The sequence below is a fragment of the Choristoneura fumiferana genome, chromosome 18 (assembly GCF_025370935.1).
Source record: "Choristoneura fumiferana chromosome 18, NRCan_CFum_1, whole genome shotgun sequence".
Classification (NCBI taxonomy): domain Eukaryota; kingdom Metazoa; phylum Arthropoda; class Insecta; order Lepidoptera; family Tortricidae; genus Choristoneura; species Choristoneura fumiferana.
Window position 1 is genome coordinate 2,539,292 of NC_133489.1, and position 22,764 is coordinate 2,562,055.

A 22,764-nucleotide genomic window follows, 5' to 3' on the forward strand; every position below is an offset into this window, starting at 1 on the left:
AGTCGATGCCATTTATCGCTGAAGAGCCTTGTCCTGCAGAGACGATCCTGGCCAGACCATCAGAATTTCACTACCAGAATCTTGTATTGTCACCAGACTTACATAAGTAGGTATGCCAAATTCCAGTTCAATTTCAGGAAGTGAACGAAAAAGTGTTTGCAAATTTTGAAACCATGACTTACAAACTTATAGAAAACTTGTAAAAAGTGGTACGTACCTTTTGATCGCGATAACTTATATTTTTCAATTCAGTGATTTGTTTGCAAAATATTCAACTTTAAAATGCAATTTTCTATTAAAATCGAGCGCCCCCCCCCTCAAATCTGAACCGGTGTGTGGAAAAATTTGAAAAAATTCAGAACGGTAATAAGTATATTAAACTTTCAAGGAAAACTATAACGGCTAAGTTTGCTTGAGAATTAATAGTAGTTTATGAGTAAATACTCGTAGCAGCCTAAGGTATCAAATATACCTAAACTTGGAAGATTCCGTATAAAATACAAAATCCTTAGAAAAATATTACTTATTTTTTTCGTAATGGCTTCGGAACCCTATTTTGGGCATGTCAAACCCGCTCTTGGCGGGTTTTTATTTATTTTTTTAAGCAATAACACAAGACACACCGATATATTGAAAACCCTACAAAGTATCAAAAGACCCTGCATATTGATGAAGCAAGTACTCGTATCTCTCATTTCCATAGTTTACATTCTAACAACACGGTCTAATCAGATCCTTTGTTCCGACTTCCCAGGCTATTAAAAATTCCATTATCAAGATTATTAACCAATAGCGACGGTCTTTTCAGATTAGATAACCTTGTGATTGGATTTTTTACTCCCCGCTCAGCTTAACGGGATCAAACTGTCTAAAAATATCGTTTATCTTTGGAAGATCGTAATATTTTCAGGTGAAATGATGAAATGATTTAGCGTTATTATACTTTGGTTTTGGGGCAGCTGTCAAAATCGGCATTTATAAAAGAAATTGAGTCAGAAATTTCAAATGAAGGAAGTTTATAAGTATGAACTAGGTAATATTTACAACAAAGATCATAATATATTAATGTAACTACAACTTTTATACCTTGCTCTTTCGCACCATGCAAGTGCAAGCAAAGAAAACCATGTTGCGAGTAAGCAAGGCAATAAACTTGTAGTTCTATTCAACACCTTATACTCGTAGTACATACATTAACATGCTTGCCAAGCTTAGACAACCATTCACAATAAGCGCATAGTGTAGTAGAATGTTTGTTCTAGGCTTGCGTAAAGCTGGTCTGGCAAGCGCGTTGGCAATATAAACATGTCGAGCCAAAGACAAGGGCCGAAGCAACTTTGAGGGTCCACGTCTGCCATGTTTGGCTATTCAGAATATAATAACGCATTTGCAAGCGTGTATAATTGGCATTCAAGCTTGGAGCTTTTATAAGTTTGCTAAGTCTAAGCATTCACTCACCTGATTCCCGAACACTCCGATGCTGCAGGCAACCGACACCTGATCAGCTCCAAACCACACGGCAGCCAGGCGCGGCGGCACGTTCAAGATGAACACCTGGGAGACAGCCACCACGGTCTGGCCAAGGAAGCCCAGCCAGAACATGTCCTGGGGCACTGAGAACACCTTCAGCCATGAGCCCAGGCATGTCCCGAAAGAGCCGATGATGGTCGTTACGCGAAGACCCTGAAGAAAAATATTTTTTCATTAAAAAAAATTGCTTGATATTAAAAAGATCGTAATTTCAACCGTTAAATAGTCAAGAACGTTTGTTGAACTACAATTTTTTTTAATAAAAATGACGATTTTATGTCTATAAATATAAAACAAAGTCGTGTTAGTTATACCATCTATAACTCAAGAACGGCTGGACAAATTTTTATGATTTTTGTGTTTTTGGATTTGTCTTCATCAGGAATAGGATAATAAGTATTAAAAATATTGGGATATTGACGAAAAAATAAATGAAAAAAGAAAACATTTTCCCATACAAAATTTTCATGGGTTCCGTAACTGTCAAACATTTAATGTTCATCCCGTCGATACGGTAAACTCTCCCCTCAAATTAAAGAACATATTTAAATAAATTGGACCCGCTAGATGGCGCTGTTGTTGGTATGTTATCATAATTTTAATGTAGTGTTTTTTCGGGCAGGACAACGTCTGCCGGGTCCGCTAGTCCGCTAGTATTATAAAGTTGAAGCAAAAATCGGTTGATTTCAGGAAACTTTTAGCTAGTTATGCATATTATTACGGTTATGGTTATTAAATACGCAGTTAGCCAAAGTCGCGATACTTTTACTTGTAGATATTAAGACAATTTCCGAATCAATTCAAAACTCTAGTTAACTAATTAAAACCGCGTGACCCCGGAAAGCATTGGTTTAGTAGAAAGACTGGACACGACAATCTATAATTTTTCGATTGCTTCAGGTCCAAGTCAATGGACTAAATTAGTAGCAGAAAGGCAAGATAAAATTACTGAATAATTTTTGTTCAATTTAATCAAAGTTCTGTAAGCATCGAAAACTTTGTGAATTTAGGAGAAGCGGTCGGCTCTCCATCGTTGGTGTGGAACCTCTAATGAAGGCATTATTGCGTTACGGAAGCAATCAATTTGGTCGGACCCGCCGCCAGTCTTCGATGGTTTATACTACATTCTAATCGAAGTTTACAGTGCTAATCTAAGGCAGTTGTCTCACCGCCGGCGAGGAAACGATTGGCTATCGACTATTTTCTCGCTCAAGAAACGAACAAAAGATATAAGATCCTGTGTGAGTAAAAGAGACATATATTAATAGTTGATCGCTGGCGGTTCACACTGCCGGCGAGAACTCGCTCTTACATCATTTGTCGCAGCGACAAGAGCTATAAGACTCGCTGATCTATAAAACTAGCTCAGCGATACTCGCTCAGCGCTGTTAGCTTGGCGGCCGCCCGGCTCGAGCGAGTAGAGCGAGTAATCGCCCGTCGTGCTCGAACACTCGCTTCTCGCTGCTCGCCCACTCGTTTCTAGTTACTCGCTCTGCTCGCTTCTCGCTCATCGTCGGCGGTGGGACAAGTGCCTAAAGGTATTAAGCCGATCATCCTTCTATTTAAATAATAATACGAATGCGAAAGTTTTGGTGTTTGTTACTCGATCACGCGAAAACGGCTAAAAAGGGATTTAGACATTTGGAACACAATTAGTTAGCACAGAGTATGACGTCCACCAACGAGATGGAAGGATTTTTTTTTATTCGACTGGATGGCAAACGAGCAAGTGGGTCTCCTGATGGTAAGAGATCACCACCGCCCATAAACATCTGCAACGCCAGGGGTATTGCAGATGCGTTGCCAACCTAGAGGAATAAAGCCGCGGGCTCCCGGCTGCTTCCAACCGAAGCAACTGGAGGTTTATGGGAGAGGCCTATGTCCAACAGTGGACTTCCTATGGCTGATATGATAATGACGATGAATTAGTTGATAACTTGTATTAACACATAACACCCCTGCCCCTGGCTCTGTAAATCACATAATCCTCCAGGGGCAGGGTAGTGACAAGCAGAATCTTTATAGGCGATGACGCGGGCAACAAATTGGTTAGTAGATAATTCATTTTATTCAGTCACTCTATCACTTTATTATGTAATTGAACTATAAACATTTATCTTGCTGCTTCGCCACTACACGTGCAAAATAGGTACGTCTGAGCGTTGAGCGACACGTGTTTTCATGCGATTTATTCGTATCGATATCTACACGAATAACTTCTAGATACAACTAACCCAATCTCCTTTCCACATAAATCACCATAAAGTTACGCAGAATCAATTATCGAATTAATTAATTAATTTTCAGTTTATGTTTATGTAATAAACAATAACCGCCTATTGCTTACCCTGTAATTTTCTCTCTGTGTACCTGTTTTCTGTATCGCTTACTATTTGTGGTGTACTTACAATAAAGAGTAATTGTGTTGTTTAACCGTAGGGGAAAAATGTCCTCAAGTGGCAACCATGAAGCGGAAGACAAAGCGTTGGCAGGCCTCTCACCAGTACCACTACCATGAGTTTACAGTGATCGTACTCGACAGCGACGGCGTAAATTATCCCCTTACCCTTACCATTATTACCCTTAGAACGCCACAATGAACGACAACTCGCCACTTTTACCTACCGCTCCCAACTCTCCCGATGTCGTCAGTCCTGTACACTACCATGAGTTTACAGTGACCGTACTCGATAGCGACGGCGTAAATTATCCCCTTACTCTTACCATTATTACCCTTAGAACGCCACAATGAACGACAACTCGCCACTTTTACCTACCGCTCCCAACTCTCCCGATGTCGTCAGTCCTGTACACTACCATGAGTTTACAGTGACCGTACTCGATAGTGACGGCGTAAATTATTTGTATGGAGAATTGTACAGCGCCTCTATGTACAAATAATTTACGCCGTCGCTATCGAGTACGGTCACTGTAAACTCATGGTAGTGTACAGGTGGACTGACGACATCGGGAGAGTTGGGAGCGGTAGGTAAAAGTGGCGAGTTGTCGTTCATTGTGGCGTTCTAAGGGTTCTACCTTTGTCCAGCAGTGGAAGTCTTCTGGATGATGATGGTGATGATGACAATGATGGTCAATCATAATAAGAGACAACACACCAGATAAACCACGCCACAATTAAGTATTATTACTATAATAAAACAAGCAAAGCAAGTGTAACGAAACGCACACGTTGGCAAAGCCAGTGACATCATAGTAATAATAGTAGATTAAAAACCGACTCACGCTTGATTTTTATTATGGTTTGTTGTTATGCAATATATTTATCTCTATAGTCATTCCAAATTTGAGGTTTGTATGTTCATGCGTTAAGGCATGTCATCATCATCCCAGCCTATATACGTCCCACTGCTGGGCACAGGCCTGCTCTCAGAACAAGAGGGCTTGGGCCATAGTTCCCACGCGGGCCCAGTGCGGATTGGGAACTTCACACACACCACATTGAATGCTTCGCAGATTTTCTCCAGGTTTCCTCACGATTTTTCCTTCACCGCAAAGCTCGTGGTAAATTTCAAATGTAATTCCGCAATGAATTCGAAAACTCAGAGGTGCGAGCCGGGTTTGAACCCACGACCCTCTGCTTGAGAGGCGATAGGTCAAACTTCTAGGCCACCACGGCTTTTAGCCATGTAAGACGTCAAAAAAAGTTTCATGACTGACTATTTTTTTTTTATTTATTTATTGTTGCAGCACGAATAAATTACAACTATCGATGGGTCCTATGTACAAGGGCTAAAGTGTTTTTTTTTCAATTTTGGGTTTTGTGCGTTATACGTATCTATAAACTATATATATTTAGACAGTGGATTAAAAAAACATTGTTTTTTAATTACTTTTCGAGTTATCATTGAAGTACCCGAACTAGATGCAATTTTAACGTAAAAGGGCTAAGCTTACGTTTGATACTTTCACGCGGTAAATCCTGGGCGTTTTTTTTTATCTGTGGGCATAACTGCTACATTTAGGTACTTGTACGTCAAGCGGAACGCCGCTACCCCGATGCTACATCGTAATGTGATTGTATTCCTTTTTTTTTGATTTCTCCAATTATCTTGGGTAACGTATTTTTTACCAAAGATTTAAAAATTGAACGCGTATATGAGTCAAAGTACCACATAGATCTTTTTACTGTCTTTTTGAATACAAGTTTATTTCCCAGAAATTCACGTATATGGGCGTATGTGAACACGACTCTATTACGGCGTGTTCAGATATTTTTGAACAAAATTTTGTTCAGAAGTTTACGAACTCGACTGTACTAGCCTGCCACAAAAACACTCATTATAAAAACACATAGGTAGGTACGTAGATAGTAAGACAGCCTGTGAAATTACTGGCACTTGAGGTATCCCATCTTAGGCCTCTAGGTTGGCAACGCAATACCCCTGGTGTTGCAGAATGTTTACGGGCGGTGGTGATCTCTTACCATCAGAGACCCACTTGCTCGTTTGCCATCCAGTCGAATAAAAAAAGATAGGTCTAATTTTTTTTTAGTTTTTAAACATTTTTTTAATATGTGGCAAATAAATTATAGTCTTTTCTGCACAATTACGAAACCTGTGGGAATGACAAACTTTCTGTATGTAAAAAGGCACTTTCCAAGCATGTGCATCGTAAAAATCTTTATTCAACAAATACCGCTATTAGTGCTATTAAAGATAAACCCCTACAACAAAGTACTTCGTAAAAACTAATCCAGATTAAAATGTAATCTCGCTAAATAAAGATCTCACTACGATGATGACATACAGACACGTTTATGTACGATAGCCTTTACCTGCTGCTTTGCTCGCTTGATTTTACTATATTTCTATGGGGTTTTCCAAAAAAATACATCATTGTCTTCATTTGAGTTGTACTTACCTACTCGTGTGAAGACATCGGCTCAGCTCAACGGCTACAAAATTTGTTCACAGCGCGGATTTGTGAACCTTTCACTATAGTTTGTTGACGTCCGTCACAGGGGTTGTGTCAAATAGTAGATTGTACAACTAGAGCATAAAACCGGTACGGCGAGGGTGGATAGACACGTCGAGGGGAAAATGGGTTTAATGCTCGAGTTTTACACTCTGCTTTTCAATTTGATTGCAAGAAGATGATATAACAACAGTGGTAACATGTTCTCTTACTAGGTACCTTTTATTATTCATGCATTGCTAATATTTATAAATATTTAGTTTTATTAATTTATTTTGATTTATTTCATTGATATTTGTTTTATATAAATTAAAAATTATTAAAGAAATATGTAGAAACTTTTTTTGTTTGTGACACAAGACTAGAGCATAAGAAGTCAATTTATGACAAAAATACAAACTGAGACATGGATGCACAGGAAAACCAGAAAAAGAGACCAGCGCTGGGAATCAAACCCAGGTCCTCAGCACAGCAATCCGTGCTGCAACAAATTTGGAGTTGAAATAAAAAATACAAAAAGACTCCAAAACACAAATCATAATTTGATTGCTTAGTAGCGACATCTCTTGTCTGGATGAGCGGTTAGTTCCGAAAGAATGTGACGTCTCTCGATGAGAGCGGAACATAGATATCGCTAGTGCTGCTGCTTAAGTAGCGTAGTAGATAAAAAGCACCCTGAGATAATGTATGCATAGGAAAAATTCGTGTCTAGATTCCTGTCCAGCGGTGGTGTAGGGGTTATAGCACGCAGCACGGATTGCTGAGGACCTGGGTTCGATCCCAGCGCTGGTCTCTTTTTCTGGTTTTTTCTGTGCATCCATGTCTCAGTTTGTGTTTTCGATATGGTTTCACGGGATACCCGTAAAAGTAACAAATTTGGAGTTGAAATGAAAAATACAAAAAGACTCCAAAAAACCAATCATGTTTAGTGTAACATTTTTATGGTATAAAATTGGTTTGTCCACGTGTACACGTGCTAGTATAGTGAGGCTCGTTTGGCAACTTTGAAATGTGCGTTACGTCCTCTACGCGTTATTTTCGCTCATTCTGGGCTACTAGTAATCGCAAGCATTTAATATAAAAATTAAGGTCTCGTGAGACATATATTTCATATTATTACTAAATTAATTGGTTCAAAAAATATATGTGTGAGAGAGAGTGTGAGAGAGAGAGAGAGAAAGAGAGATTTTTTTAATTTTTTTATTATGCCATTTAGTCGGCATAGTTTACATATATATCCGTGCAATAGTCCCTGAGCAAAGCCGCGGGCGGACGGACACACAGACAGACCTGGCGAAACTATAAGGGTTCCGTTTTTGCCATTTTGGCCCCGGAACCCTAAAAAAGATCTTCCGAAAACATCGAAACCAGTTGGACCGTTTCTGACTTGCTCTATTTTCTGACCTAGTAAGTCGAACCGTATTCGTATAATACGGTATTTGACAACTCCTGATTTTGCCATATCTTAATATTATTATGAAAATATAGATAAACAGATAGTGTTTAGCGAAGAGAAAATTTAAATCGGTTGAAAATTGGATTTATAGTGATTTTTGAAAAATCTATGTACCTGTCTCTTTGTCAAACGCTTTTTTCTATGCAGCAAGTATGGCGGTACTGGCGTGTGACGTCACATGCCAGTATTTCTATCTCTGTCCAATCTTGAATTTCAAACCTTTATAACTTTCTTATTTGTAATGGTAGCTTGAAAATTATTTTGCTGTTCGATAACAGGCATTGTGTAGTTTTTAGTACATTGTGTCTTAAGGGCGGTAAATAAGGACTTACGAACGAGAGTCTATTAGAAGCCCGAAGTCGAAGACTGAGAGCTTTAATGAGTCGATGTTCGTAATTCTAGTACCGCCCGTGCGACATACAATGTTTTTCATCACATTTGCGAGTAAAATTTTATATTTCTAAAAGAAAAAATATAATTGTTCCAAATATTGGCGATACCTTAGGCTGCGCTCTTGGCAGCGCAAGCCCTCCCCCTCCCTCAGCATGTGCCTGAGCCGCGTGTGCATGTGGTCCTGCTGCTACACCATGCGCAGCAGCGCGCGCAGCACCAGTACGCACATTGACTCATTGACCGACCTTGGGCTTCATGACAAGAAAATTAGTACGGGCAATGACTCATTTACCGACCACGGGTTTCATGACAAGCACATGAAGGTCGAGGGTTTTATTTGGGGGGTTGCAACCAAGGTAGCCTGCATGTTTCGACGCTGTTTACGAGCAAGTGTGATGAAAAATTTATAAAACATATACAAAATAGTCAAATACCGTATTTAAAGTAAGCATTTGGGAAACGCTAGAAATACCTCTCAAAACTTTAGAAACTGTACGCAACGTTACAAATTAACGTTTCAATTAAGCCGAGGGTTACAAGGACTTACACCAAAATATCACTCACCATAAATGCTTCATTAGTGAAGGTGTCGAATGAGGGGAGGGGGTATGAATGGGGGTAGATGCCTAACTAATGAGACTTAAGCCGGATTAAGCCTCGTGATAGAGAGCTGAATCCCCGGAATGTATGGGACCATAAGGGAACTAATTTTAAATAAAATTTCGAAACTGCTGAAATATGATATTTTTAGCAAGCTTTTCTTTAGCTTGCCCTGTTTATTTATTTGGGTCAAATCTTGGAAGCTAAATTTAAACCACTTCCAGCAGTCTAATTGACTTGAAATTTGCCATAACTATGTAATTTTGGTAACAGTACAATAATCTGGTAGTGCCATCTTGGTGGTTCTGCCAGGATCGTCTCCGCAGGAGGGAACTCCTCAATGATTAATAGTACCGACTTGGAATTTGTAACGGATATGCAGTTTAAATGACAATGCAAGTACAGTCAACAAAAAGTACAGCAACCAAAAAAAGTGTTTATTAAAAATTAAATTTTTAACAGAAACTTGTTACGTTCTCAACCCCATGGTTCCACCCGTTTACCATTACTGGCCCGAATTTCATTTGCCGGAATTTCACTTGCCGTACCAACGTTTACCATAAAATATGTAGAACCGTGCTGTTCAGGATTTTTTGAAATGTCATCATATAGAATGTAGTAGGTTAGGTTAGGTTAGTTTAATATCAACTCTGAAGAAATTACTATTTCAAAAATAAATTACTTAACGGCAAATGAAAATTCGTGAAAACGATACATTCGGGCATATGAAATTCGGGCAAACGATAGAGAACCGTGGAGTATCAGAACTACGAGTCGAGCAACAATAGCCGGAAATGCCCCGGACATCTGAGGCGTGTTTTCTAACGCGATGACGTTCGGGATCGCATTCACCATCCCTTTCTAACCTCATCCTATACCGTGTGACAGAAAGAAGTGAGAAAACGACTGTGATTCCGAAAGCATTCAACAATAATGCCAATTGTATTTTGTGTCTTTTCTTTTGTACAATAAAGAATTTACATACATATACACACATACATACATAATGCCTCTGGGCAGAGATACGAATGCGATTTTGCCAAAGCTGACAAAACTTCGCGACTTTTTGGTAATGCGCATGAGAACTAAATTCTCCTTAACTTCGATTCACTTCTACACCTCTAATGGGACCGGGTCTGTGTTGATAATAGAAATTTTTGCTCCTTTAGACTCCAAGTCCTAATAAAGCACCAGCAGATGTTCCTGCGCTCCGACTTTTGACCGAAAAGTGTAGTGTTCCGTCGTTTTAGGGAAGCGAATATTAATGGTTGTGTACCACAATACCAGCGGACGATAGGGTCGTCACATGCCCCATATTATCATTCTTAGTAAGTTCTTAGTCTATATCTGTGTTCCACTGTTGCACGAAGACCTCTCCTCTTGAACTCCACATCTCCCAATCCAGAGCTATATTGAACCACTCGCTCAGTTCCACGGCCAGGTCATTAATGAACAAATAAAAATAATCAACAAGTTATAAAGCGCCAAATAAACTACAACTTTTTCCTCCCGATTGCGTCCATTCAAACTCAGTCAATTCACTGTTGATAAATGCCACAATGTTTCTTTGTTGTTTGCGTAAATAGACCGTATTTCTTCAGACGAATAAAATAGTTGTCAAACGGGCGCACCTTTTGTCTCTGTACAATGCGAGATGTCCTTCACTAGTAGTTTGTTGATCATTATTTCTTATAATTATAGACATTTAATTCTGTACCTAGTACGCTCGGCGTCTTAGAGTATTATATTTACCATGCGACGATGTGCAGATAGACCATTGCTGACTATTTTTATAGGTAGTAGTTTACGAGTACGTGACTGTAATATTATGACGGAAGGCAGTAAAATAGGAGTGTGGATTTATGAAACGAGTTGACAACGTTTTATCTTCGCACATGCTACAAACAAAACAAACTAATCTTTGCAACAAGCTAAACCGAAGATCATAAATAGTGGTAAATGAATACTTTTCTCACAAAGTCATATTTATTACCCATCCGTAAGTTTTTTTAAATTCAGAGATAAAACTAGACGCAGCCCCGGCTCTCATATCGTTCGATGCCTATCAAGTAACGCGCGAAAGTGAAAATTGTTTAAAATTGCCTTTTTTTTCGAATAACTGATGTAAGAATTGATGACCAATCAAATTGCTTTATTTTTGACAGATGTTCGAAATTTGAAAGCGATAATAAAATCATGTTAAAGTTATTAATTACTAGCGTTTACCCGCGGCTTCGCACGCGTAAATCATTAGATACAGCAGTTGAATTGAAATTCGGGGATTTTATTAAATTCTCGTGGGAATTCCCTAAAATTACATCGTGGTTTTCATTGACGTTAAATTAAAACACCCATGCCAAATTTCATGACTCTAAGCCCAGCGATTGTTATTTCAAGATTTTATCCCTATCCCGTGGGAATATCGGAATAAAAAGTATCCTATGTTTTAATCCAGGTTATAAACCATTTTTTTGCCAAATTTCATCCAAATCCGTCCAGCCGTTTCAGCGTGAAGGAGTAACAAACATACTCACTCACTCACTCACTCACAAACTTTCACATTTATAATATTAGTAGGATTATGCAATAAGAACACGACTCTATTATTTTGATCAAATTTTGCTCGCAAGCTTATGTACTCGACTGTACTAAGAGATAAGTATTAATAATTTAGTATAACTCACAGATTTGTTTCAAATACAAACCTCTCTAAATAATTATACGCTTGCGTTCCCAAAGGAATTCCTGCAAGCCTGGTTGGTGAACAATTTTAATTAACGTCAGCCTGTGTCCCATGCATATTACGGATGTAGTCACAGCTGTAGTGACAATCATCATCATAACAGCCTATATACGTCCCACTGCTGGGCACAGGCCTCTCAGAACAAGAGGGCTTGGGCCATAGTACCCACGCGGGCCCAGTGCGGATTGGGAACTTCACACACACCATTGAATTGCTTCGCAGATTTGTGCAGGTTTCCTCACCATGTTTTCCTTCACCGCAAAGCTCGTGGTAAATTTCAAATGTAATTCCGCACATGAATTTTGAAAAACTCAGAGGTGCGAGCCGAGGTTTGAACCCACGACCCTGTCTGCTTGAGAGGCGATAGGTCAAACCATTAGGCAGGCCACCACGGCTTTTTTAGTGTAGTGACAATACTGTCGAATTTTATAAAGCTTCTTGGGCAACTATTCGAGCTTTTCAACCGTCTTATTTTTTGGATACTTTTCTCTAAAAATGGCCGAATATTCTAACAGTTTAATTATCTGGTAGAAATAAAAGATTTCTAAACAAAATAGTTGAAAACGACATCAAAATCTACAGACAATTCTTACATACAACACACTGTGGCTTATGTAAAAAAACCGGCCAAGAGCATGTCGGACACGCCACCCAAAAGTTTAGATTTTAGAGGGGACGCTCGATTTCAATGAAAATTTGCACTTTAAACATAAATATTTCGCAAAACCCAACCTATCCAACGATACCCCACAATATAGGGTTAGTCGAGAAAAAAAAATCACCCCCACTTTACGTCTTTGGGAGGTACCCTAAAAATTTTTTTTTTTACTTTTTTTATCGGTCGGCGTGACTGATATGTATATTCATGTCAAATTACAGCTTTCTAGTGCTAACGGTCTCTGAGCTTACCCGCGGACAGACAGGCGGACAGACATGGCGAAACTATAAGGGTTCCTAGTTGACTATGAAAATGAAACGGTAAGACGCTCGAATAAACGCCCTTTTTAACCCCCGACGCAAAAGAGGGGTGTATATAATACGTACAGTGAGGGTAGGAAAACCTTCGTCAGTTATCCAGGGTTTCTCAAACTTATGGCTCCACGTACCCCTGTTAAAGTTTCTAGACGACAGCGAACTCCCGAAAAGTTTCAATCAAAATAATGTTAATTTAATTGTCAGTGTTTGTCAGTGCCAAGGTGTAGTGGTAGGGTTGCTATGGTCATCTGATTATGTTTAGCAGGTTGACAAGTTGACGCAGTATGTCCTACTCAATCGGTAAAGCAGATTAGCGCTCATACTGAGCAAAGGAAAATAGATCTTAGGGTGACGAACCTTTTTTTACTCCGACTGTACTTACCTATTTGAATCGCAATGTTCATTTCAATGAACTAAAGATAATAACTTTGTTCACCCGCGACCATATATTTAAATTATAGCTAGCTACTGCTGCACTTCCACACTGTAAGAGCACACACAAACCGAAATATTATCACCACCAGACTACAGATATTATCACAAACAGGTTTTATTCTCAGAGCAACACAACCGTTTATTAAGCTACCAAGTGTTAGAGGGCCAATCAACTATTTTACCGACACTTTGGGCGTCTCCTGCGTTACCAAAATTGTCTCTGGCGTTACCAAAAAAATCGTACTTCCAACAAGATATTTCACGGTTTAATAGGTTGAACTTACGCAGGATGGCATATTCATATACACCATCTATTAAAATTACTGAAAAAACATGTTTACTTACATAAATCTGCAATTGTTTGAAAAATGTCGCGAACAGTTTAGTGTCGGTAAAAAAGTTGATTGGCCCTAGAACGCATCAGTATACCTTATACACTGTTTTCATTAGCTAAACGTAAAGCCGAATCGAGATTCGATTTTTCGTCCAGCGATTCGGCCAAGTTTCTACAACACTGTGTGAAGTGACAACTACGTGCGCGCTTGCTAAAACCGTGTGCAGCGATTTACTGCAAATTGAACTTTCTATCTTTGTCACCGTTCAGTTTCACTAAATCTTACACTTAGCGCAATCCTCGCTTGCAGTTAAATTTCCAGATTCGATAGAATTCTAAGATTAACTAATAGTTATTAATTCTCTTGGGTAGATAGAAACCCACTGATAGCGAAGGCGGAGCGGTGCGGCGCGGCGCGGAAGCGGTACAGGTTGTAATATTCGAGCTAACGTAAAAGAGGCCACAAAGAAAATCGCGCCACGCTTATTTCCCGAGCGGGATTCTGTGTGGCCTCTTTCACGTTACCTCGAATATTACAACCTATACCGCCTTCGCACCGCGCCGCACCACTTCGCCTCCGCTGTCAGTGGGTTTCCTAGCTTATAAATGCGAAACTTTGTGAGTATGAGTGCATGCTTGTTACTCCTTCGCGCTCAAACGGCTGAACAGATTTGGATTAAAATTTGGTATGTAGATAGCTGGGAGTCTGGAATAACACATAGACTACCTTTTACATATATTCCCAACGGATCGGGATAAAATCTCAAACTTCTACTGCTGGGTTTAGAGTCATGAAACTTAAAAAACAACATTGATGACAATTTCGGGAATTCCCACGTGAATTTTCGTTTATTAAATACTCCTTCATTCTAAAACGGCTGGAAGGACTTAGATGAAATTTGATTTGTAGATATCTGGACATTTGGAATAACACATAGGCTACTTTTTATCCCGACATTCCCATGGATTGGGATGAAAATAAATATAGAATGTATTTTTTGGGAATTCTAATGGGACTTTAATAAAATCCTGGAATTTTAATTCAACTGCTGGATCTCACATTATTGTACTTTATTTGGTTTCACCACTTACGTACAACTTAGACCTAGAAACACATTTTATCCAAGGAACGTAATTGGAAAATACACTATCTATATTTAGTGTGTTCATTAGATGATTGATGACCTACAATACTTTATAATTTTTAACATACTCAAACTCCATTAAGTATCATGGCAATTCTTAATGCTTTTACGAAAGCTCTCACAAAGCAAATGTAATTACGCGGCTACAAGCCTCCAGGGGAGCTACGCCGCAGGTGCCTACGCTAGGTTTATAAATAGCGCATGTACAATACTTGTAATATTGATGGAAATCACACTATAATACGAGTATTCTTGTTACTAGTTATCGTTCCCTAACTATAAAGGAAAAAAACCGGCCAAAAGCGTGTCGGACACGCCCAAAATAGGGTTCCGTAGCCATTACGAAAAAATAAGTAATATTTTCCTAAGGATTTCGTATTTTATACGGAATCTTCCAAGTTTAGGTATACGGACGGATTGTCCCATGGGACTACTGGGACAAAATCGTCTCAGTTGTCCCATGATGGGACAACTCAATGGGACTAGTGGGACAGACGGAATTTGCAGAGCCAGCCATAATTATCGGTAGGTAAGGTTGGTTCAATCAAATAATTAATTTTGTAGGTACAGCACTAAATTTCGAAAGACTAGACAGACTTCGGTGAGGAAAAAATTATCATGTCAATTTGACAAATATAACGGATTTTCGTCTTCCAATTAATTCTATAAAATAAACATATTTACACAATTATTTAATGATACAATGATTGTTAAAAACAATACTGGGTTCATTGAGATGTGAATATGATCGGGATTGGCGTTCAAATGTAAGTAACTACGGAGTAATCGTGAAAAATGGCTTTGTTTACACGATTGTTTAATTCCATAGAATTATATTTTTACATTTGAATTTGAACGAGGAATGAGTACTGAGTTTGAGTGAAGGACAAATCAAATGTTACGGCTGGTTATGGCGGATGATGACGTACGACGGGCGTAAACGGACGAGTGTGTTTATCTTATTTTTTCTGACGTAATTCTTTCAAATTCGCTTGCCAATAAAGACTTAAAACTAGTGCTAGTTTTTTTATGTTTATGTACTTATTTGTTTTTTTTATCAATTTAATTTTTTTTGTGTAGCAACACTAGCAACCCTCTCTGTCATGAGTCTATTCGCGCGTAACAAGGAACAAGATGGCTACGTGACAATCGAATCTCAGGCCACATAAAAAGTAAAGACAGTGCTGCAAACGGAAAAGTGAGGCTGGTTTAAACTTAACAAGACTGAATTCAAGCGGTCTCACTTCTCTTTGCAGCCCTGTTTTTTACATTTTATGTGGTTTGAGCTGGGAAGCAAAACCATTAAAGTAAAAAAATACTTATGACTAGCTATACGTATGGATATATTATACATCAATGGTACTTGTTAAGAAATGTAGACGGCGCTTCAAAACCGTCTGCATGAATGAGCCGAAAGAGGGCTCTATTTTCCCTGTATATTATACTACTCTTTGACTTGTAGGCTATCAACGAAAGCAAGCGCGCTTTTTACTTCAGTACAGTATAATTAATTAACCTAGAATCTGTAAAATGATCTTAACAATGATAAATACATATAAAATACAACTTTTTAATCATAACTTTAGGTTTTTTTACTATCCGGTATCCGTCCGGATAGTAGGCAAGTATCCGGTATTTGGCCGAATAGTAAAATTGTGGCCGGATAGGCCGGATACCGAATACTGGCCGGATATCCGTTGCATCACTATTATAGATATGAGTTATATATTTGCAAAATTAATAACCTAACCAAAAAGAAGTTGGAAAAACTCCGACTTTGTCACTTTGTCATTTCAAATAAAAAAAACGCATTCAAGTCGGTCCACCCGTTTAAGAGCTACGATGCCACAGACAGACACACATAACGGTTTAACTTATAAAACCCCTCTTTTTGCGTCGGGCGGGGGTTAAAAATGGTCAACTTTACCACATACATAACACAAATATGTATATAAAATGAAATAATGTAAGATGTGCTATGGAAATCTACTGTAAACAGAGAAATACTCGTAAATTTCTTGAGTGTTAAGATTTAATTAATCATTCTTCAATTACTCGCAATGTTTACCTACTCAAGATAATGTCTAACACGTAGGTTATAATTATTTCATACTAGCTGTTACCCGCGACTTCATCTGCGAAGAATTCGTTTATCCCTATCCCGCGGGGACTATGCTGATTTCCCGCAAAATTAGCCTAAGTTAATTTAGTACAAGAACCTAGATTTTTTTTTAATCTAAGCGTCGTCGGTGTCGGGGGACCGCTAAGGTTAACAGGAAACTAAAGTACATAATATGTTGTATTTTTTAAAGTATTAATCTTAGCGGTACCCCGACACCGACGACGCTTAGATAAAAAAATAATACTACGTACTTATACTAACTTAGGCTAATTTTGCGGGAAATCAGCCAGACTTTACTGCACCCCATTTTCGATTATGCTGTCATTACCCCCATCTTTTAGAAGAGCACTTGAATAAACTTGAGCGAATTCAAAATCTGTGCATTCGGTTCATATTTGGCCTACATAAATATGATCATTTTTAGGGTTCCGGAGCCAAAATAGCAAAAACGGAACCCTTATAGTTTCGCCATGTCTGTCTGTCTGTCTGTCCGTCCGTCCGCGGCTTTGCTCAGGTACTATCAATGCTAGAAAGCTGTAATTTTTCACGGATGTATATGTAAACTATGCCGACAAAATGGTACAATAAAAAATTAAAAAATTTTTTTAGGGTACCTAGACGTAAAGTGGGGGTGATTTTTTTTTCTCGTCCAACCCTATAGTGTGGGGTATCATTGGATAGGTTTTTTAAAACCATTAGGGAATTGCTAAGACAATTTTTCGATTCATTGATTTTTTTGCGAAATATTCAACTTTAAATAATTTATTGAATCAGGCGTTACTTTGCGGAGGTCCATATCAATGAACTAAAATATTCCTTGCTCACCCGCGACCCACGATAGCTAAGCTTATGCAAAATATGCGTGTTCATGCAGTTCCTCCACCTCCACACTCTGAAGATGAGCTCTGTTTGAGTTCGAAACGCGTCAGTGTAGTGTGGTGGTGGTGATAGAATGGGTTTGTGTGATTTGTGTGTGTTCTTCAGTGTGGAGGTGGAGGAACTGCATGAACACGCATATTTTGCATAAGCTTAGCTATCGTGGGGTCGCGGGTGAGCAAGGAAATTATTTAGTTCATTCAACTTTAAAATGCAAATTTTCATTAAAATCGAGCGTCCTCCCCCCCTCTAACTAAAATCTAAACCGGTAGGTGGAATAGTTTGAAAAAATTCAGGATGGTAGTAAGTACTTATATCAAATTTTCAAGGAAAACTATATTAACGGCTAAGTTTTCTTGAGATTATTAGTAGTTTTACTCTATAGCAGCCTAAGGTATAAAATATACCTAAACTTGGAAGATTCCGTATAAATAAGAAATCCTTAGAAAAATATTACTTAATTTTTTCGTAATGGCTACGGAACCCTATTTTGGGCGTGTCCGACACGCTCTTTGCCGGTTTTTTTTCTTATTTCCGATCACAGCTCAAGTGGCTCCCAATCCGCTATCGCTGAAACTCTCACATTCTCCATCTTCTCTACGGTATTCTCTTTAACCCTGCAACTCTGCAACTGCAATTGAATAATAAATAAATAAATAATAACTCCTTGCTACCTCAAAGAGCGATTTAGCTATGTTACTTCTGTTCGTTGCTCTCAGAACTTTTTCTTTACTGACCCTCTTTCAGACTCTTAAATTCTATATTTATTCTTACACTGTCCAGGCCACTCGGTTGTGTAACTCCTTAGGTACCGATAGACTTCATCATCCATCATCATCATCATCCCAGCCTATATACCTACGTCCCACTGCAGGGCACAGGCCTCCCCTCAGAATGTGAGGGCTTGTAGTAGTTCTCACGCGGGCCAGTGCGGATTGGGAACTTCACACACACCATTGAATTGCTACGCAGGTTTGTGCAGGTTGCCTCACGATGTTTTCCTGCACCGTAAAGCTCGTGGTAAATTTCAAATGTAATTCCGCACATGAATTTCGAAAAACTCAGAGGTGCGAACCGGGGTTTGAACCCACGATCCTCTGCTTGAGCACCACGGCACCGATAGACTTAGGGCGCGCAAAGTCCTTGCCTATCTTTTAGTCTATGCTTAGAGAGCACTTTCTGTCATCTTGCGTATGATTTTTTTAGTTATATATATATATATATTTGAATGACAGAACACCAGAATGATGTACTAAACTGACGCCAGACTGACCGTGTAATTGAAGTGTTACGAATGCTGCATGTACGCCTATTAAATGTTGCAGTGAGGTCACTTACTGTCATATACAATGAGTTACCGGGAGCCAGGTTTTTTTAAGGGAGGTTAAATTAACGAATTTCTGTAACTTGAACATTACATTAATTTAATTGATAAAGTAAAATTCAGACTGAACTTTCTAACAAAATTACAAGTGCCAGAAATGTACGTGCATCAAAGTAAATTGATAATTAATAATCAAAGTATCTGTCGGCTGTCATTTACACTTACTTGTCAATTTAATTTGCTGTAAATTGCTGTTACATAATCATCATTCATTTGTCCAACATAGGTTACATGATTTGGTCTTAAATTATAATTTTGCCAGAACGTTAACAAAGTCTGAATTTTAGTTTATTAATTAAATTAATATCGTGGTTAAGTTGCAGAAATACGTTAAGGGGCTGTTTCACCATCCATTGATTAGTGTTAAATGGCGGTTAGGTGTGATGCTGTCTGTAATTGTTTTGTTCGAATAGATGGAGACGGCATCACATTTAACCGTCGGTTAACGCTAATCAATGGATGGTGAAGCAGCCCCTAAGCCTAACTAACCTAACTTAACCTAGCCTTTAAGAATTTTTGAGCTGGTAACGTTTTGAATCGGTCGGGTTTTTGACTTCTTTAATTCAATTTTTTTTATATATCTGTGAAAATGGTAGATTAAAACAATAACAACCTACTTATATATATATTTAGAATTGGCTAATTATTAGCTTTCATTTGATATACTACTCGATAGGATTGAATATAATATTTTTTTTAAACTCAAAATTTGGCGCCAAAACTCCGCCATTTTGATTTTTGAAGGATTTCATGTACCCAATGTCACTCGCGTCATCAAGACAAATCTAATGACGTATCATTTATCAAAATCGGTTCAGCTGTTGAGTAGTTACGAGAGGACATAGGAATAGACATACATTAAAGCATAAAGCCAGAATACAAAGCGGAAGACTTATTGTCAGACTGTCAGTCCATTTCATGGTTGTCTACGTGTGGAACTAATGTAGCGTGTTTTTTCCATATTGCAACCCGATATTTACATTACAATACAACATTTGAGTAAATGAAATTTCAGTTTTTTTTATTTATTTGTTTGACTGGATGGCAAACGAGCAAGTGGGTCTCCCGATGGTAAGAGATCACCACCGCCATAAACATCTGCAACACCAGGGTATTGCAAATGCGTTGCCAACCCAGAGGCCTAAGATGGATACCTCAAATGCCAGTAATTTCACCGCCAACGCATATTTGCCATAATTAATTTCAGATATTGCAAAATATTCATAAAATTATTCTAATTATAAATAAACCCGCGTAGCTCACCCAAAAACTATGAGATTTGACATTTCGGAGACTTCACGCTACACTAGCGCCTCCAGTGGCGAATTCATACGCGATAGCCCTCATTATAAGTCTCGTTCATGGCATTGAACTATGAGAAAGGATTTTTAATAAACTGAAAGAAAAACCAATAGAATCTGATTTATCTTGTTTTCAAATTTTAGTTATTGACTGAAATTAAGTTCGTAGTTAACGTTTGAAATTGTTCATTTGGACAACCTGACATCAATCTCGTAAAGCCCAACGTCCTTAATTCAGGACATACGTCAAGCTAATGTCAGTTTCACTAATTGATATTAAGTTTTTAATTCTAATGATCAAAATTTGACGTGGGTCTTACGAGGTTAAAAAAAGATACAAAATCATTCCTGTCTGCTATAATCCATTGACGTACCAGCCTCGCTGTCGCTTCGCTGCTTAGTGTAGGCCTAACTGCTTTAGGAAAGTAGGTATCGAATACTTGGTCAAAAGTAATTAAATTGATATTAAATCACCGTAGCGTGGTAAAGTACTATGAATGTAATAAAAACGTTTAAGATTGCACCTAGTGCTTGTATCGTTATGTAACAAAAACAAGATTTCGTTTATAACTTTCTTGTAATGACATAGGATGGACTAAGGTTTAGGCTTTAGGCTCGAAAACAAAAGATTATATTTTTTGACTCAAGTATTACCTATAATCAAAGTAGGAACAATTTGTAATGATAGGATAGGTACTATTTAATTACAAAGTCATATTACACAATAATATTACTGATCAAAACAGATACAAAATTAAAATAAGAAAAGAAAAAAATTAAGGATTTGGATTAAGACCAGTGTTAGAGAGTTTATTTTTTCTGCCAAAAAACTGTCATACAGTTTGGCAGATAATTTATTTAAAAGTGTATTCTGTTTATTAGAGAAAATAAATTTAAAAAAAAAACCTATCGTCAAGTGGACATATAGAAGGCGTATACAAAATTAATGATCATAATCATGGATAGTGATGTTTGGGAATGAGGGCTATCGCGTATGAATTCGCCGCTAGAGGCGCTAGTGTAGCGTGAGGTCTCCGAAATGTCAAATCTCATAGTTTTTGGGTGAGCTACGCGGGTTTATTTATAATTAGAATAATTTTGTTAATATTTTGCATTACCTGAAATTAATTATGGCAATTATGTGAGAAGGGGCAATGAATGTCTGTGTTTTTAGACAGTTTTGTCTTTCGAAACTTTTGTCCTGCCTTTTTTCCGAACAAAACGGGACTACGCAAGACTGTGGTTGCTCGATATTTTTATGGTACGGTTTTAAGATGTATTCAATATGATTTTAATCTAAACTTTGTTTTCACGCCCGTAATAATAGACTTTGAAAGCCATACTTAAAAACCTCACGCAACAGTGGCGCCATCTAGTAACACAAAAAACGATAGCCCTCATTTGCTGACTATCCCTTATTTCCAAACCTGTGTTAAAACTGTAATTGTGTCAATTACTTGTGATATAAATTATTAATTAAATACGATTAACATTGTATTTGGTCGAATGAATAAAAAAGTATTTATTTGACATTATTTTTACATAGTTTGTATGCTCTAGCCCTCTGCAAAACTGTTTACACAGTTTGTCTGCAGGATACAGTCTCTATGTATAATAAATTTAAAATAATGTAATGTGTAATTTGTACTTCTGTTTTTGTAGTGCTTACTATATTGTGGTGTTCAATAAAGAATCATTGTATTGTTGAATTGTAAATCTGTTTAAAAATGTATATATACCTCGTTGGGTTTTTAGTGGGGTTCATCTCAACCAAAGGTTTTTCTGAACCGGTGGTAGATATTTGATCATTGATTTTGATTTATCATTATTCCGCGGCACCTATGCAATTTTCCGGGACAATAAATATCGTATTTCCTTCCTTGAGTCTCAACTCATCTCCATACCAAATTTTATCTAAGCGAGTAAGATATAAAGAGATAGTTTTAGATTTTATAATAATATTAGTAAAGATGAGGATGTGAGGTATGTATATTTGTTACGGATTATAAACCGTGATATATCTTTTGAGTATTTGATAATGACGTCGGATCATCGGGAGCTCGTCAAAGGTAAAAATAGGTGGTCTAATGGTAGATATAGGTACTTACATCCCATCACAGACATATCAAAGTAGGTACGTATTCGTTAACGAAATATTCCTCGAGAATACTGATTTTCATTCCTAGGTTCTACTTGTTAAACTGCTAATTACTACGAACGGAAAAACTAATTTTGACGACGGCAGTTAATTAATGACCAACGAGTATGGAGTGCATGTGATTTGTATTTAGTTTATATTTTCAGTCAAACAATTTTCAAAATAACGGCCTTATAAAAGACTTTGAATGACGAATTGATGACAACGTGAGAGATGATAACAATGACAACTATAATTAAACTCACAGTTTTATCCAGAAGCCAGCTACCCGGAAAAATCAGCGGGATATACGTAATCATGTAAATCATCGACGTCAGTATACGACGATGCTCGATACCCCATAGTACTTGACCACAGAATCCTGTATGATGCTGTAC

The 22,764-nt window shown here is 38.0% G+C and overlaps 1 protein-coding gene across 6 annotated transcripts in view; it reads right to left on the minus strand.

The window, feature by feature from the left end:
• HisT (Histamine transporter) overlaps positions 1 to 22,764 on the minus strand; it is a 112,537-nt gene that overhangs the window by 24,507 nt on the left and 65,266 nt on the right. For 5 of the 6 annotated variants that reach the window (XM_074102004.1, XM_074102005.1, XM_074102008.1 and 2 more), the window contains exon 3: positions 1,459 to 1,683. In XM_074102004.1, coding sequence (XP_073958105.1) covers positions 1,459 to 1,683 — 225 coding nt within the window. Of the gene's footprint in view, positions 1 to 1,458; positions 1,684 to 22,632; positions 22,742 to 22,764 lie in introns of those variants that run through there. The other variant, XM_074102010.1, reaches the window with a different exon arrangement.